This window comes from Odocoileus virginianus, chromosome 6 (assembly GCF_023699985.2).
Source record: "Odocoileus virginianus isolate 20LAN1187 ecotype Illinois chromosome 6, Ovbor_1.2, whole genome shotgun sequence".
Classification (NCBI taxonomy): Eukaryota; Metazoa; Chordata; class Mammalia; order Artiodactyla; family Cervidae; genus Odocoileus; species Odocoileus virginianus.
Window position 1 is genome coordinate 77,090,387 of NC_069679.1, and position 14,050 is coordinate 77,104,436.

At 42.7% G+C, this 14,050-nt stretch overlaps 1 protein-coding gene across 25 annotated transcripts in view; it reads left to right on the plus strand.

Annotated features, from left to right (window-relative positions):
• The window catches only part of NRXN3 (neurexin 3), a 1,774,064-nt gene that overhangs the window by 845,357 nt on the left and 914,657 nt on the right, over window positions 1-14,050 (plus strand). For all 25 annotated transcript variants that reach the window (XM_070469697.1, XM_070469702.1, XM_070469686.1 and 22 more), the window contains 3 exons: window positions 8,266-8,647; window positions 10,077-10,267; window positions 11,046-11,219. In XM_070469697.1, the coding sequence (XP_070325798.1) occupies window positions 8,266-8,647; window positions 10,077-10,267; window positions 11,046-11,219 (747 nt within the window). The remainder of the gene's footprint in view (window positions 1-8,265; window positions 8,648-10,076; window positions 10,268-11,045; window positions 11,220-14,050) is intronic.

Below are 14,050 nucleotides of genomic sequence, written 5' to 3' on the forward strand. Positions count from 1 at the left end.
GTTTATCCTAATAAAATGATTTGTCTTCCACCGTAGGTACAATAGGGTGGAATGGATTGGGGTGAGGTGAGGAATACCTTTCAGAAGGTACACAATACTACCCACCTCCTTTCTTCCCTCAGAGAAGACAAACAGAACTGCACCAATAAGCCATTACCCTCCAATTGTGCACAGACATAACTTAGTAGTGGGGAGTGAAGTTACTGTTCTACATGCCTGAAGGGTAACTGAGCTTTATGTAATGAATATAGCAAAGAGATGTAAACATGATTGGAAGCTTTAGGACCCACAGCCAGCCTGAGTTAATTATGCAACAACTCCCCGTGAGGGAGTGCAGAGGGGAGCCCTCCAAGGCAGCTGTGATACACCCCACGTCCCTTGCTTACTTCTCTGGGTTCAGCCCAGTAAAGCCAACAGTGCTCTTTGCAGAGTGTTTTGAACAAACAGCCACTAGATGGCGACCTCGCCCCTCTCTCTGCAGACAGTGCTTTCCATTTATTTCCATAGGGAAATTATATGCCCTGAAGTCTAAGAACTGCAGGACTGAGGATACAGTAATGTATACTGCCTCCCTCAGCCAGTATTCTTTTACAGAAATTTTAGAATAAAGGTAATTATAAAGTGTGCTTTCTCTTAACCACTAATAATTAAACTGCAGGATTAAACAATGCATGCCCAAGTCATCTAGTAATTTGATATTAGAAATTAATGAACCCCACAATACCCCCTACTCTGCTGCTGATGGAAAAAAAGGAACCATGCAGATAAAGAAATTTGGGAAAAGAAAAGAGCTATTTTGCTTATGAGCTGCAGTCTTGGGTTGCTTCTTAGAGTGATAAGGGGTTTGGGAATTTTAATTTTAGCTCACAGAAGTCATAAAATCAGGCAATGAAACTAAAATACCACACAGTCCTCAGGTTATTAAATAGTGTCTTACTGACTTATTTAGTAATGCCTTTCATGCTGCTTAAGGTCCCCTAGGATGTCAGATTTTCAGCTAGTTTGTACAAATGGATGCAAAGAATAGGTCAGACTCGTAAGAAATCAGAAGCTAGGAAAGAAATAGTCCTCAGCCTGGTGGTTTTCATTTATTGTAATATAATTTGTTCCTGGAAAAATACTAAGTTCAGTTGACAGTTAATCAAGATTGGTTGATTGATTGGCTGAGCTGGATTTCTATTATTAAGAAGAAATCAGGGACTTCCCTGGTGGTCCAGCAGCTAAGATTCTGTGCTCCCGATGCCGAGGGCCTGGATTCGATCCTGGTCAGGGAACTAGATCCCACAGGCCACAACTAAGATCTAGCACGGCCAAGTAAAAGTAAATATACAAAAAAAAAAATCTTTAAAAAAGAACAAATTAACAGGCTACATCACTTGAGATATGCTCCTCAGCATGGGGACCCAATGCTGCAGGAACTGCCCACTTCTCCTGGAGCTTCTTTCTGGTATAGAATTCCACCTTTTCTTTTTAAATTGTATTCCTCTGGTCCACGTTGGCATTTTCCTTTCCTTCCGTCACCCTGTATATATATATATATACACACACACTACACCAAGCTGTAAAGCATCATTTTCCAAGAAAAACTTCTCATGTTAATAAAAAAAAAGGAATGTTGAGATCAATTTGGACACAACAGGTTAAACAAAATGCAGTAGAATTCTTTACTGAAAGACCTGTGAGGAGCCTTTAATATGCTAATATCCCTTGCTCATCATCAAAAATTGCATGTGCAGTGTTTGCCCAATTTATTCGGCACCAGAACTTTTTAAAAATTCCTAAAGCATTTTACTTTACTAGCTTGTGAGATGAGTGCAAGAAAGCAAAGAACCAAAGAGTCTCTTGATGAAAGTGAAAGAGCAGAGTGAAAATGTTGGCTTAAAACTCAACATTCAAAAAAGTCAGATCATGGCATCTGGTCCCATCACTTGGTGGCAAATAAATGGGGAAACAGTGGAAAGAGTGACAGACTTTATTTTTGGGGGCTCCAAAATCACTGCAGATGGTGACTGCAACCATGAAATTAAAAGACGCTTACTCCTTGGAAGAAAAGTATGACCAACCTAGATAGCATATTAAAAAGCAGACACATTACTTTGCCAACAAAGGTCTGTCTAGTCAAGGCTATGGTTTTTCTAGTAGTCATGTATGGATGTGAGAGTTGGACTATAAAGAAAGCTGAGCACCGAAGAATTGATGTTTTTGAACTGTGGTGTTGGAGAAGACTCTTGAGAGTCCTTTGGACTGCAAGGAGATCCAATCAGTCCATCCTAAAGGAAATTGGTCCTGAATATTCATTGGAAGGACTGATGCTGAAGCTGGAACTCCAATACTTTGGCCACCTGATGCGAAGACCTGACTCATTGGAAAAGACCCTGATGCTGGGAAAGATTGAAGGCAGGAGGAGAAGGGGAAAACAGAGGATGAGATGGTTGGTTGGCATCACCGACTCAATGCACATGAGTTTGGGTGAACTCCGGGAGTTGGTGATGGACAGGGAAACTTGGCATGCTGCAGTCCATTGGGTCAAGAAGAGTCAGACATGACTGAGCAACTGAACTGAACTGAAAGCATTTCACAGCATATACTCTTGAAAAATGTTGATATATCATGGAGAAAAGGGTGTGAGAGTGGTAGAGCTGGAGGGTTGTGGGCAAAAGGTGCATTCTGTGCTAAGCTTTATGAGCCTTTGTTTTCTTGACTTCTCTCCCCCAATCTGGGAGGCGTGGGTGGTCAAGCCTCTCCTGTTATTTCTTTGCTCTTCAGTGTTGGCCAACTCTTAAGGCTGACTCCAAAGCAGATGTCTCACATGCAGCCTCCTTCCCCGGATGTGAGGGATGCTTGCTTCGCTCCAGCCCGGCCGCCGGTGTGGGGCACACGGAAGAGGCAAGGAGTGGTCCCTGCTTACAAAGAGCTTGTGTTCTGGTGAAAGAGAGAAAGCAATAAGTGAAGTCCCCAGGAAATTCTTAGCAGACGTCAGAGAAAGGGAAAAAATGAAAGCTGCATAATTAGTTCATAGCTAACGGACTGTGTTCTGTCCTTTATACGTACTGATACATTTCATCCTGATAACTTCATGCTGATTTCACAGGGAAACTGAGCCACAAGAAAGTTATGTAACCCAGGCAGTCAAATCTCAGAGCTTACATTCATCCACTTGTGGAAAGTTACAGCTTGAACTTGGCTAAAATTTTCAGTAGATTTATGCTCTCAACAAACTCCAAGCTCCAGGGCTGGTCTGTAAACTGCTTGCTGGCCAACAGTGAACTATGGCAGTGACTGAGTGAATAGGAGCCAGAGAAGCATGCCTATCCTGGGAAAGGTAAGGAATACATTCAGTTCAGCTCAGTTCAGCCGTTCAGTCGTGTCTGACTCCTTGTGACCCCATGGACCACAGCACGCCAGGCCTCCTTGTCCATTGCCAACTCCTGGAGTTTACCCAACTCATGTCCATTGAGTTGGTGATGCCAACCAACCGTCTCATCCTCTGTCTTCCCCTTCTCCTCCTGCCTTCAATCTTTCCCAGAATCAGGGTCTTTTCAAATGAGTCAGTTCTTCGCATCAGGTGGCTAAAGTATTGGAGTTTCAGCTTCAGCATCAGTCCTTCCAATGAGTATTCAGGACTGATTTCCTTTAGGATGAACTGGTTGGATCTCGTTACAGTCCAAGGGACTCTCAAGAGTCTTGTGAGTTAGATGGATGATACAATATTCGGCCCCTGCAAAGGAGTATAAACTCATCACAGCAACTTCTGTGTGGAAATTTCACCAGTTAAATTCCACCCACAGTTTTTCTTGGACAATGATGTGAGGAATGAATGAGTCAAGTGTTTTCTCCAGAAACAGTGTATCTGTACCAGAGAAGATATGGGCTTTGGGATGCATGATACACACGTGTCCAGTTCAAGGGGTCTACCATTTACCACCTGTATGACCTGTGATAAGTTGCTTAACCTTGCTAAGCAAAGCATCTTCACCTCTGAAGCAAGATAGCAATGCTTATCTATAGCATTTTTTTGTTATTGTGACATTTGATGGTGGTTACAGAGTGCCTGGCATATAGGGACTCTTAAGTAATCTTGATTTTTCCCTATTTTTTTTCTCCCAAGTTACTCTTCTTTCCTCTGAAATTTGAAAGTAGCTGCTATGAAGTATGCATGTATTCTTGCCTTAAGTGGAGGGAGTTTTACTTTACAGACAGCATTCAAAAGAGATGAGTGAAAAGTTTCCCAGTTATTAATATTGATTAGATGATAGAAGGACTGATGCTGAAGCTCCAATACTTTGGCCACCTGATGCAAAGAACTGACTGACTGGAAAAGACCCTGATGCTGGGAAAGATTGAAGGCAGGAGGAGAAGAGGACAACAGAGGATGAGATGGTTGGATGGTATATCCAACTCAATGGACATGAGTTTGGGCAAGCTCTCGGAGTTGGTGATGAACAGGAGAGCTTGGTGTGCTGTAGTCCATGGTATCGCTGAGTCAGACATGACTGAGCAACTGAACTGAACTGATACACAGATTTTTTATAAAGTATTTATTTGCTTTGGCAAATAGTTTGGCCAAGTTTCAAGCTTAAGCAATATCCTCAATGCTTTTTCCAGGTGCGTACGCTCTTTTTTCCTTGAATATCCATCTGTGGCCAAGTGAGTTATTTTAGCACATGGTAAAGTCAGTTCACTGTTTTAAAACTTTTTTAAATATTGGAATATAGTTTATTAACAATGTTGTGTTAGTTTCATGTGTATAACAAAGTGATTCAATTATCCATACACATGTATCTATTCTTTTTCAAATTCTTTTCCCAGTTAGGTTGTTACCTATTATTGAGCACAATTCCCTATGCTATACAGTAGGTTGTTGTTGGTTATTCATTTTAAATATAGCAGTATGTTTTCTAATTAGTGGAGAAGGAAATGGCAATCCACTCCAGTATTCTTGCCTAGAGAATCCCGTGGACAGAGGAGGCTGGTGGGCTGCTGTCCATGGGGTTGTACAGAGTCGGCCACGACTGAAGTGACTTAGCATGCGTAGATGCACTGGAGAAGGAAATGGCAACTCACTCCAGTACTCTTACCTAGAGGATCCCGTGGACAGGGGAGCTTGGTGGGCTGCCGTCTATGGGGTCGCACAGAGTCAGACACGACTGAAGCGACTTAGCAGCAGCAGCAGCAGCATATTTTCTAATTTGGTCCCATGTCAACTTTTTCACTCCCTTGTCTCTCCTAACCCCTACCAACTTCTAGCTGAAGCTCTCTGAGTTACCCTAAACTTTAAATCTGTTTGCATCTCTGGGCTAAGTCCTCTAAGTTCATTGTTAGCCTCCTTTTTCTTACTTACAGGATTTCCCTGGCCACTCAGATGGAAAACAGTCTGCCTGCAATGCAGGAGACTTGGGTTCAATCTCTGGGTCAGGAAGATCCCCCTGTTTAAGGGAATGGCTACCCACTCTAGTATCCTTGCCTGGAGAAGTCCATGGACAGATAAGCCTGGCAGGCTACAGTCCATGGGGTCTCAAAGAGCTGGACATGACTGAGCAACTAACACTTTCTTACTTACGAACACCTTCCTTCGATCTCTCTTTTAGCTCAGTCAACACTGTATGATTTTCTTGCTTTATGAAATTCATGTTTTGGAGAGCAGAATTTCCTAACCCCTCAATTCTAGAGGCTGACTTATCCATACTTCTCTAAAAGCTCCCAGTTGACCTCGTCATTGTCTCTTTAGATTCCTTTCAGAACTCCAGTCTTCACTAGGGATCATCCCTTTATCCCTTCTTAGTTCTCGTCACTGATCTTTTTTTTTTTCTAATTTTTACTCTAAGAATGAGCATGAGGACTAGAATCATCATTGCTCCGTTCCTGGGCCCTCATTGAGATTGGCTATGGTTTCCCCTCCCCATCAGCCTCCAGCCCCAGCTCCCCGCCTCTAGCCCTGGTATGCACAGCTGTGGCCACATTGACATTGGGTATTTATTTTATCACTTCATAGTTTTAGGTCATGTGAATTTAGATTATGCTAGTTGCATTTTCTTGACCACTCCAGTTTTCAGTACTAAAGCATTTCATCCAGTTATTCAGTTGCTAGCAGGTTTATGTTGCAGTTTGATTTTTGTCCTATCACAATTTTGTATTTAAGTTAACCACCATCATCATTTTATTTTTGCTTATATGAAGAGGACAATTTGTCACTAGTTGTCAAAACACCACAAAGGAGCTCATAAAATGTAAATTTGATTTTTGCGCTTAGGAGCGATTCTTTCAACTAGGTCTGAGAATGCTCCCAAAGAGATGAAATTAATATTGAGCATCCAAAAGTGTGATCTGGTTGAAGGTCCCCGATATTGGAGTTTAAGGACCCAAGAAAATATGATCACGTCCCCTGCTCTTATTTTTGCCACCTGAGTTCTACACCAATTAAGAAAAATAAATGCTAGTCTTGTGGAAATGAACTATCATTTTTATTAGTGATAGCACTGATGTTGAAATATGTGGTTTACATGTACTGGATTTCAGATTTAGAATTGCCCTCTAGAACGCTAATTCAGGACTGGAGTAGGAATCTACTGAAGCAAACCTGCTCCTCTAACAGCCATGCAGCAGATGAATGAGTGACATAAACTGATGTTTCTCAAGGCAGCTTGTTCCCATAAAGCACATGCCAGGGACTGAGCTATGGACGTATGGTTTCTCTTTGCAGACTGTCCTTATATTTCAGATTTTGTCACTCTTTTTCCTCTGGAAAGCTATAAAAGAAGGAATAAAGAGATACTAGTGTGTCTTGCTAGTGAAATTTCTTCAAAGTGGAAGGTCATAACAGGAGAAAGAAGGAAGAGGGAATTCCCTTTCCCTTCCTTCTGCCTCTGGGGAGTTACAACTTGGTTTGTTAAATTTTAATATGATTTATCCAAAAAAATGTTGAGAGAGCCACCTTCTAGTTTGACCACATTAATGCTGCTTTCCTTGATTTCATTACTAAAATGTGCTGTCTCTTTGTATTTACTTCAAGCCCTCCTAATTACCCTTGCCCCAGCCACTCACTGTTTCTGGGGAATCCAGGTAATGGGAGGGCTAATAGATTATTTGTATCCACTGGAGATTCTTCAGTTGCACGTGTAAGACACCCAACTCAAATGTTTTAAGCATAAAGGGCAATCTGTGGCCATATAGCTTTTAAAAGCCCAGGTTTGGTTGACTAGATTCAGGTCTTAAAATGACATCATCCTGCAGAAACCATCTCTCTCCATTTCATGGTATCGTCTGGGTCGGCTCTCTCGCCAGGGAGGCCCTCTCCCCCCAGTTATCGTGGCCTCCAGCAGCCCTGGGTTTTCTTCTTTCCCCTTCAGCAAGTGTGGTTTGCAAAGAATCTCTCTTTCCTTAGCATTCCAGCAAAAACATGGGGGTGAGTTGGGTTGCTGCTAATTCAGTGTTCTAAGTGTAGTCCCTAGACTAATCACAGAAGCAGCGCCTTGAAACTTGTTAGGAATGCAGATTCTCAGGCTGCACTCCAGAGTTTTGAATAATAAACTCTAAGGGTGGGACTCAGTGAACTGTGTGATTGAGATGCATGCTTTAGAAGACCAATTTGTTAGTCCATTGACCACACTCTATGTCTAGGGGGTAGAATACCTTGAGTGGTTCAGACTGGGTAACTTGATTGTTTCAGGAGCTGGGATGGGGGTCACCTTCATCCAGCCCCAATGGTTTAAGGGTGGAGTGGGGAAGGTAGCTTCCCAAAGGAAAATTAAATGTAATTATGAGACAAATCAACAGTTGCTAGTCAGATAAAATTAATATGTTCTACAGTAGTAACTTTTTCCCCAAGCACCGGGTGATGGATTATTGTACCAAGAAATATTTGGTAATGAATGACTAAGGCTGGCTTATTTTATCTTTACAAGGGTTAAGGCAACAAAACCTTTTCTTCTTACAGTATGTATTAGTACTCCATTGTTTTCCTGAATGGAGCAAATGAATAGATTCATCCTTTAACTTGAGTTGCCCATGATCTCCTATCTTCCTTTATAGGAGGCACCCTCTGTGCGGCTGCAGGAAGGCATGGGGCGCAGGGTACAAAACTCGGATTGGCCCAGTAATCAGCTCCCCCACTGCAGCCAAGTCAGATATCGGCTATACTGAGTATTTCGTTTTCTGGAACTGAATGTTTTGTGTAGAAATACATTAGACCTACAGGCTATCGTAAGGATGCTATGCAAAACACGGTCACCTTTCCCGTTTGCATCTCATCTCGTGATTTTTCCACAGGTACGATGGTGGGAGACCACACGCGCTTGGAATTCCACAACATTGAAACTGGTATCATGACCGAGAAGCGCTACATCTCCGTGGTCCCCTCCAGTTTCATCGGCCACTTGCAGAGCCTTATGTTCAACGGGCTGCTCTACATCGACCTGTGCAAGAACGGAGACATCGACTACTGCGAGCTGAAGGCTCGCTTTGGACTGAGGAACATCATCGCCGACCCCGTCACCTTCAAGACCAAGAGCAGCTACCTGAGCCTGGCCACCCTGCAGGCCTACACCTCCATGCACCTCTTCTTCCAGTTCAAGACCACCTCCGCTGATGGCTTCATTCTCTTCAACAGCGGTGATGGCAACGATTTCATTGCCGTTGAGCTAGTCAAGGGGTAAGTGGACGGCAGCGCCTAGTTTATACTAGGCATCTTAGCACCAGCCCTGCATAAAATATGGACATGAAAAGTCTCCATTCTACTTTCTATCCCTGATACATGCTCTCTCCCCCATTGATTAAAAATGTCTGTGTAATGATTAAGGCTGGAAGGGAGAGAAATTCATGAGTTTATTGAAAGATCCTCTACTAACTCAATACTCTCAAGCATTTTATTATGAAATATAGTCCTTTAAACCTACAGGAAAAAGGAATTATTTTTGCAAAACAGGGATATGGGCTGTGGGGCAGTGAATTTGTGCCACCAAATTCACGGGAAGAAGTGAAATATATTTTCATTACTACCATTATCTCATATCTGCAAATTTTAGAAAGCTGGTCTTGGTCCAAGATATTTTACTACTGAGTGTTGGGATGTAGTTAAAACAAAAGCCCAAAAAGAGACCAAAACCCAAAACAGATCCCTGAGTGACTGTGAACTTAAATGTCTCCCCTAGTGTTTTGCAGCGTCCAGTTGCTGTGCTTTGCAATTTGGGATTTTTACCTGGTCAGGTCAGTTCAGTTCAGTTCAGTCGCTCAGTCGTGTCCGACTCTTTGCGACCCCATGAATCACAGCACGCCAGGCCTCCCTGTCCATCACCAACTCCCAGAGTCTACCCAAACTCATGTCCATCGAGTCGGTGATGTCATCCAACCATCTCATCTTCTGCGGTCCCCTTCTCCTCCTGCCCCCAATCCCTCCCAGCATCAGGGTCTTTTCTAATGAGTCAGGTCTTTGCATCAGGTGGCCAAAGTATTGGAGTTTCAGCTTCAGCATCAGTCCTTCCAATGAATTCCCAGGACTGATCTCCTTTAGGATGGACTGGTTGGATCTCCTTGCAGTCCAAGGGACACTCAAGAGTCTTCTCCAACACCACACTTCAAAAGCGTCAATTCTTCAACGCTCAGCTTTCTTCACAGTCCAACACTCACATCCATACATGACCACTGGAAAAACCATAGCCTTTACTAGATGGACCCTTGTTGTCAAAGTAATGTCTCTGCTTTTTAATATGCTATCTAGGTTGTAGTGTTAAAGAAATAGATTCAATGAGTATAGAACTAAAATGCAGTCTAATAGGATCTGACTATTCTTTAAGATCCCCTGGAGAAGAGCATGGCAACCCACTCCAGTATTCTTGCCTGGAGAAGCCCATGGACAGAGGAGCCTGGCGGGCTACAGTCTTTAGGGTCGCAGAGTCAGGCACGACTGAAGCGACTTAGTACACATTCTTTATTCTTAACTCAAGCTTTCGTTTCTCTCGCATGATGCCAGTCTCTCTTGGGGCGTTTGAAGCCCCGGTGTCAGTTACATATACGTTGCCATTAAACTGCATTAAACTCCTCCAGGCAATCTCAAGTCTTCGGGTGCTTGTGACCCCTCGCAGGTACATACACTACGTGTTTGACCTCGGAAATGGCCCCAATGTGATCAAAGGCAATAGTGACCGCCCCTTGAACGACAACCAGTGGCATAACGTCGTCATCACCAGGGACAACAGCAACACCCACAGCCTGAAAGTGGACACTAAGGTGGTCACTCAAGTTATCAATGGTGCCAAAAATCTGGATTTGAAAGGTAAACCTCGTAAAGATGTTTATCCTTCCTAGAGCTTTCAGTGGAAAGGCTGTTCCCAGCAGTAAACTGCAATTTAAGAGCACTGGGCATTTTAGATATGTCATGTATATCCTGTTTTAACTACACTGCATTATACCAGAATGCAGTTTATTCAGTTTTTACTTTGACCACTCCTTAGGAATGCTCTGTATTCCCCGTAAACCTTGGGCATGTGGAAGCTGAGTGATGAATCACAAAATGTGGTGAGGTCATAATACAGAGGAAGGCATATAGGTTTTTAGAATCTCAGCTAAATCATTTACTGCCTCAGTGACTGATAAAATTTCTTAGCCTTTTTCAGCTTCTATATGCTTTTTTTTTTTTTTTTTTGCAAAATGAGGATAATAATTGTTACTACATTTATGGGCTGTTAGGAGTTTTGATGAAATAATGTCTGTAAAATTCTCAACATATTATTGGTAACAAGCACATAAAAAGGACTCAGTAAATGGTTGTTTTGTTGAAAATGTTAATCTTTACTTCATCATAAAATGGAAACAATAGCTACCTTGTGGAATGGATATGGTGATTACAGTGTGTGAGATGATGTGTATAAAATGAATGACACTCAAGAAATGTTAAGTTTCATCTTCATACAGTGTAGAAACCCTGCCAGGAATTTTGTGGATGCTGTTTCCACCAGCTGTGTCACCATCACCCGGGCAGCAGTGAGTGGGCTTGGCTTTCGTTGACACGGCCCCTTCACCGCTTTGCTTTTCTTGCCCGTTTTCCTTTCCAGGTGATCTCTACATGGCAGGTCTGGCCCAAGGCATGTACAGCAACCTGCCAAAGCTCGTGGCCTCCCGGGATGGCTTCCAGGGCTGCCTGGCATCCGTGGACTTGAACGGGCGCCTGCCGGACCTCATCAACGATGCCCTCCATCGCAGTGGGCAGATTGAACGTGGCTGTGAAGGTACCACCTCTGTCTTTTTAAGCTGCAGCCTGGTTGCAAGCCTCTTTGCTGCCTCGCCAGTGCTCCTTCATCGGTTTACCTTCCATCCCCTTTCCCGTCTGACCCTGCATCACCATCGGGGTCCTCTTGTCTCTGGCTGAGTATGTCAAGACATGTGCCGCAGGCTCCGGGAATGCATGTTGGCACATGTCTGCTCAGTGTCCCATTGCCATAGAGGACCTTTCCTGGCACTGACATCAGGCTTCTCCTGACTCGTGTCTTTGCTTCCAGCATGGCTGAAAAGGTATCAGGGACTTTTACTTGATATCTTAGTACATGAGGAGTCACAAATCGGAGACTTCTTTATGGGTGTCACCGTGAATAAAATGTATGTCACTAATAGTGGCTGCATTATTTAATGCAGATTGAGCAGGAGGGAGGAAAATGATGTCAGAATGCTTTGATGGGGGAAGGGAAGTAACAGTTATCGAGTACTTACTAGGTGTCAGGCATCCTTAGGCAGTTTCTTAGTGTGGTAGAGTGGAACAGCATGGGCTTTGATGCTGTAAAGATCTGGCTTTAGGTCCAGGTAGTAGTTCCTGTCGGCTGTGCAGCTTGGGGCAACTTAATTAACCTTTCTGAACTATATCTTCTCATCTGTAGAACGGGACAATAAAACATGTCTTGGAAGGTAATATATGTAAGTCAGAGTTAAATGTAGAATGCCTGGCACATACATAGTAGGTACTCAATAAGTGGTAGGGTTATTATTTACAAATCTTATCTCATGTGAATCTTATCTCATGTGAGACATTTAATGTCATTGCATGCACACCCATGCAGCACAACAAACCATGCTCGGCCTATTTCTGTAGGTAATACGCAGTCTCTTGAGAGATTAACTGAATTTTATAGGTCTTCTGAGTCCAATAAGTTCTTTGCAATAAAATTCATCTCATTTAAACCAGCAGGGGACAGCAGACATTCTCAGCCTTCTCCAGTCTCCTTGCATAGGTTGAAAAGGTGACTCAAATCTAACTTGAGAGTCCAAGAGGATGATCCGACCAGTCACCAGGGCCCGTGTTTTCTTTTGTCTGGTTGAGCGACATGGTCTTTTGTGCCATATATTGTGTTTTCTTGTATCCCTCATTAATTTACCACATCAAACCTGTTCATCTCCTAACTGTTCAGCTTCATTTATCACTCCTGTTTTTCATCAGCTTCAATCCTTCACTTGCCATCTAAAAGCACCCTTTCATAAAAAGCTTCTGATCAACTTCCCAGACTGATCTGCAGTATGAAAATCGTTTCCCTTCTTCACCTAAGAGTCAGTTTCTCATTACCATTTTGCACTAATAATAAGGCTTATTGTCCGTATAATCCTTCCAGTTTTCTTTTAGCCAGAAATATTTCTTAAATTCTGTTGGCCAAATACAATTGTGTATGTATGGGCAGACAGGAAGTTGGGTATCACCAACCATTTAAAGTAGCCACTTTGCCTTCCTCTCCTGAAAATGCACAATTTCACTCGAGTTTTTTTCCTATTGGCCTGCTCTTAGTTCCTTTGGGTATTAAGGGAAATCCTGAAATAGATGCCCTATTTGGGAATTGAGTATCTTAGTTTAGTAGAATGACAGGAATGCCAGTTTTTCTGGAATGATTAATCATATCAAGTCAAATCATAATATAAAAGCACATGTTCAGAAGCACAAGGCACTCTTCAAGTGTTAAATATTTTTATCATGCCATCAGTTCTGCAGATTTAGAAGTTAACAGAAATCATCCATTTAACTCCGTAGCAACATTGCCTGATAGAAATATAATGTGAGTCACATATGTAATTTTAAATTTCTGGGTAGCTACATTTAAAAAAGTTTAAAAGTAACAGGTAAAGTTTAATTTTACAGTTTAACTTATTCCAGAATATCCAAAATATTATCTTTTCAGCATATAATCAATTTAACATTTTTAGTAGGACATTTTAAGTTTCATATCGAACCTTCAAAATCAAATGTGTATTTCGTGCCTGCAGCACCCCCAGTGCAGACCACAGACCTTTAAGGTGCTCCATAGCCATTTGCATCTGTGGCTGCTGCATTGGAGGCATGGTTCTACAGAGTATAGAAATCGGGGTGTGAGGAGGCAAAGCTGTAGCATTGGATTCAAAGAAAGTCTAAACCAACCTTTATAAAAGTGCATTAAAATATACAGTGCAAAGGTGGAATGGACCTCACGTAAGAGAGCTTTGGGGGAAGTCGTGGGAACATTAGGGAAAGTAATTTGCCCGTCTGATTGGAGAAAATGTTCCCATCCCTACCTCCAGCTCTAGGTGCAGTTTGGCATGACTCATCACAAGCATCATGAGGGGTTCTGACCTTCCTCTGAGTATGGGTGATTGTTCAAAGCTCAACATTGTGGCTTGATGGCTCTATCATCCACATCTGTGGCGAGTCCTAAGGGCCTAATAACACTGCACTCTATTGCCATGGAGATAATTATGACGGTTACCCATGGCGCATTATGAGCGCCCCGCTGGGTGGCGGGAAGTGGAGGATGAGTGCTGGGGGAAGAAAGCCCTTGTTTATTATACACAGATGACTGAGATAATTAGTGTAAGGGGCCAGGAAAAATGGCCCAAAAGTGGGTTAAGCCATAAATTACTGTCATTGGAAGTTTGCACTATTGTGAATAAGACCTTGTCAGAGATCCCAGGAGCTTTTTAGAACTATGGAAGATGATGGGGAGTGAAATGAAGGGCACAAAATCTTGGACAGACTCCAAAAAAAGAACCATTCTCACCCTGAATCTCTGTACATAGTACGGGACCCTCAAGAAGGCCCTTTGGCAACTAG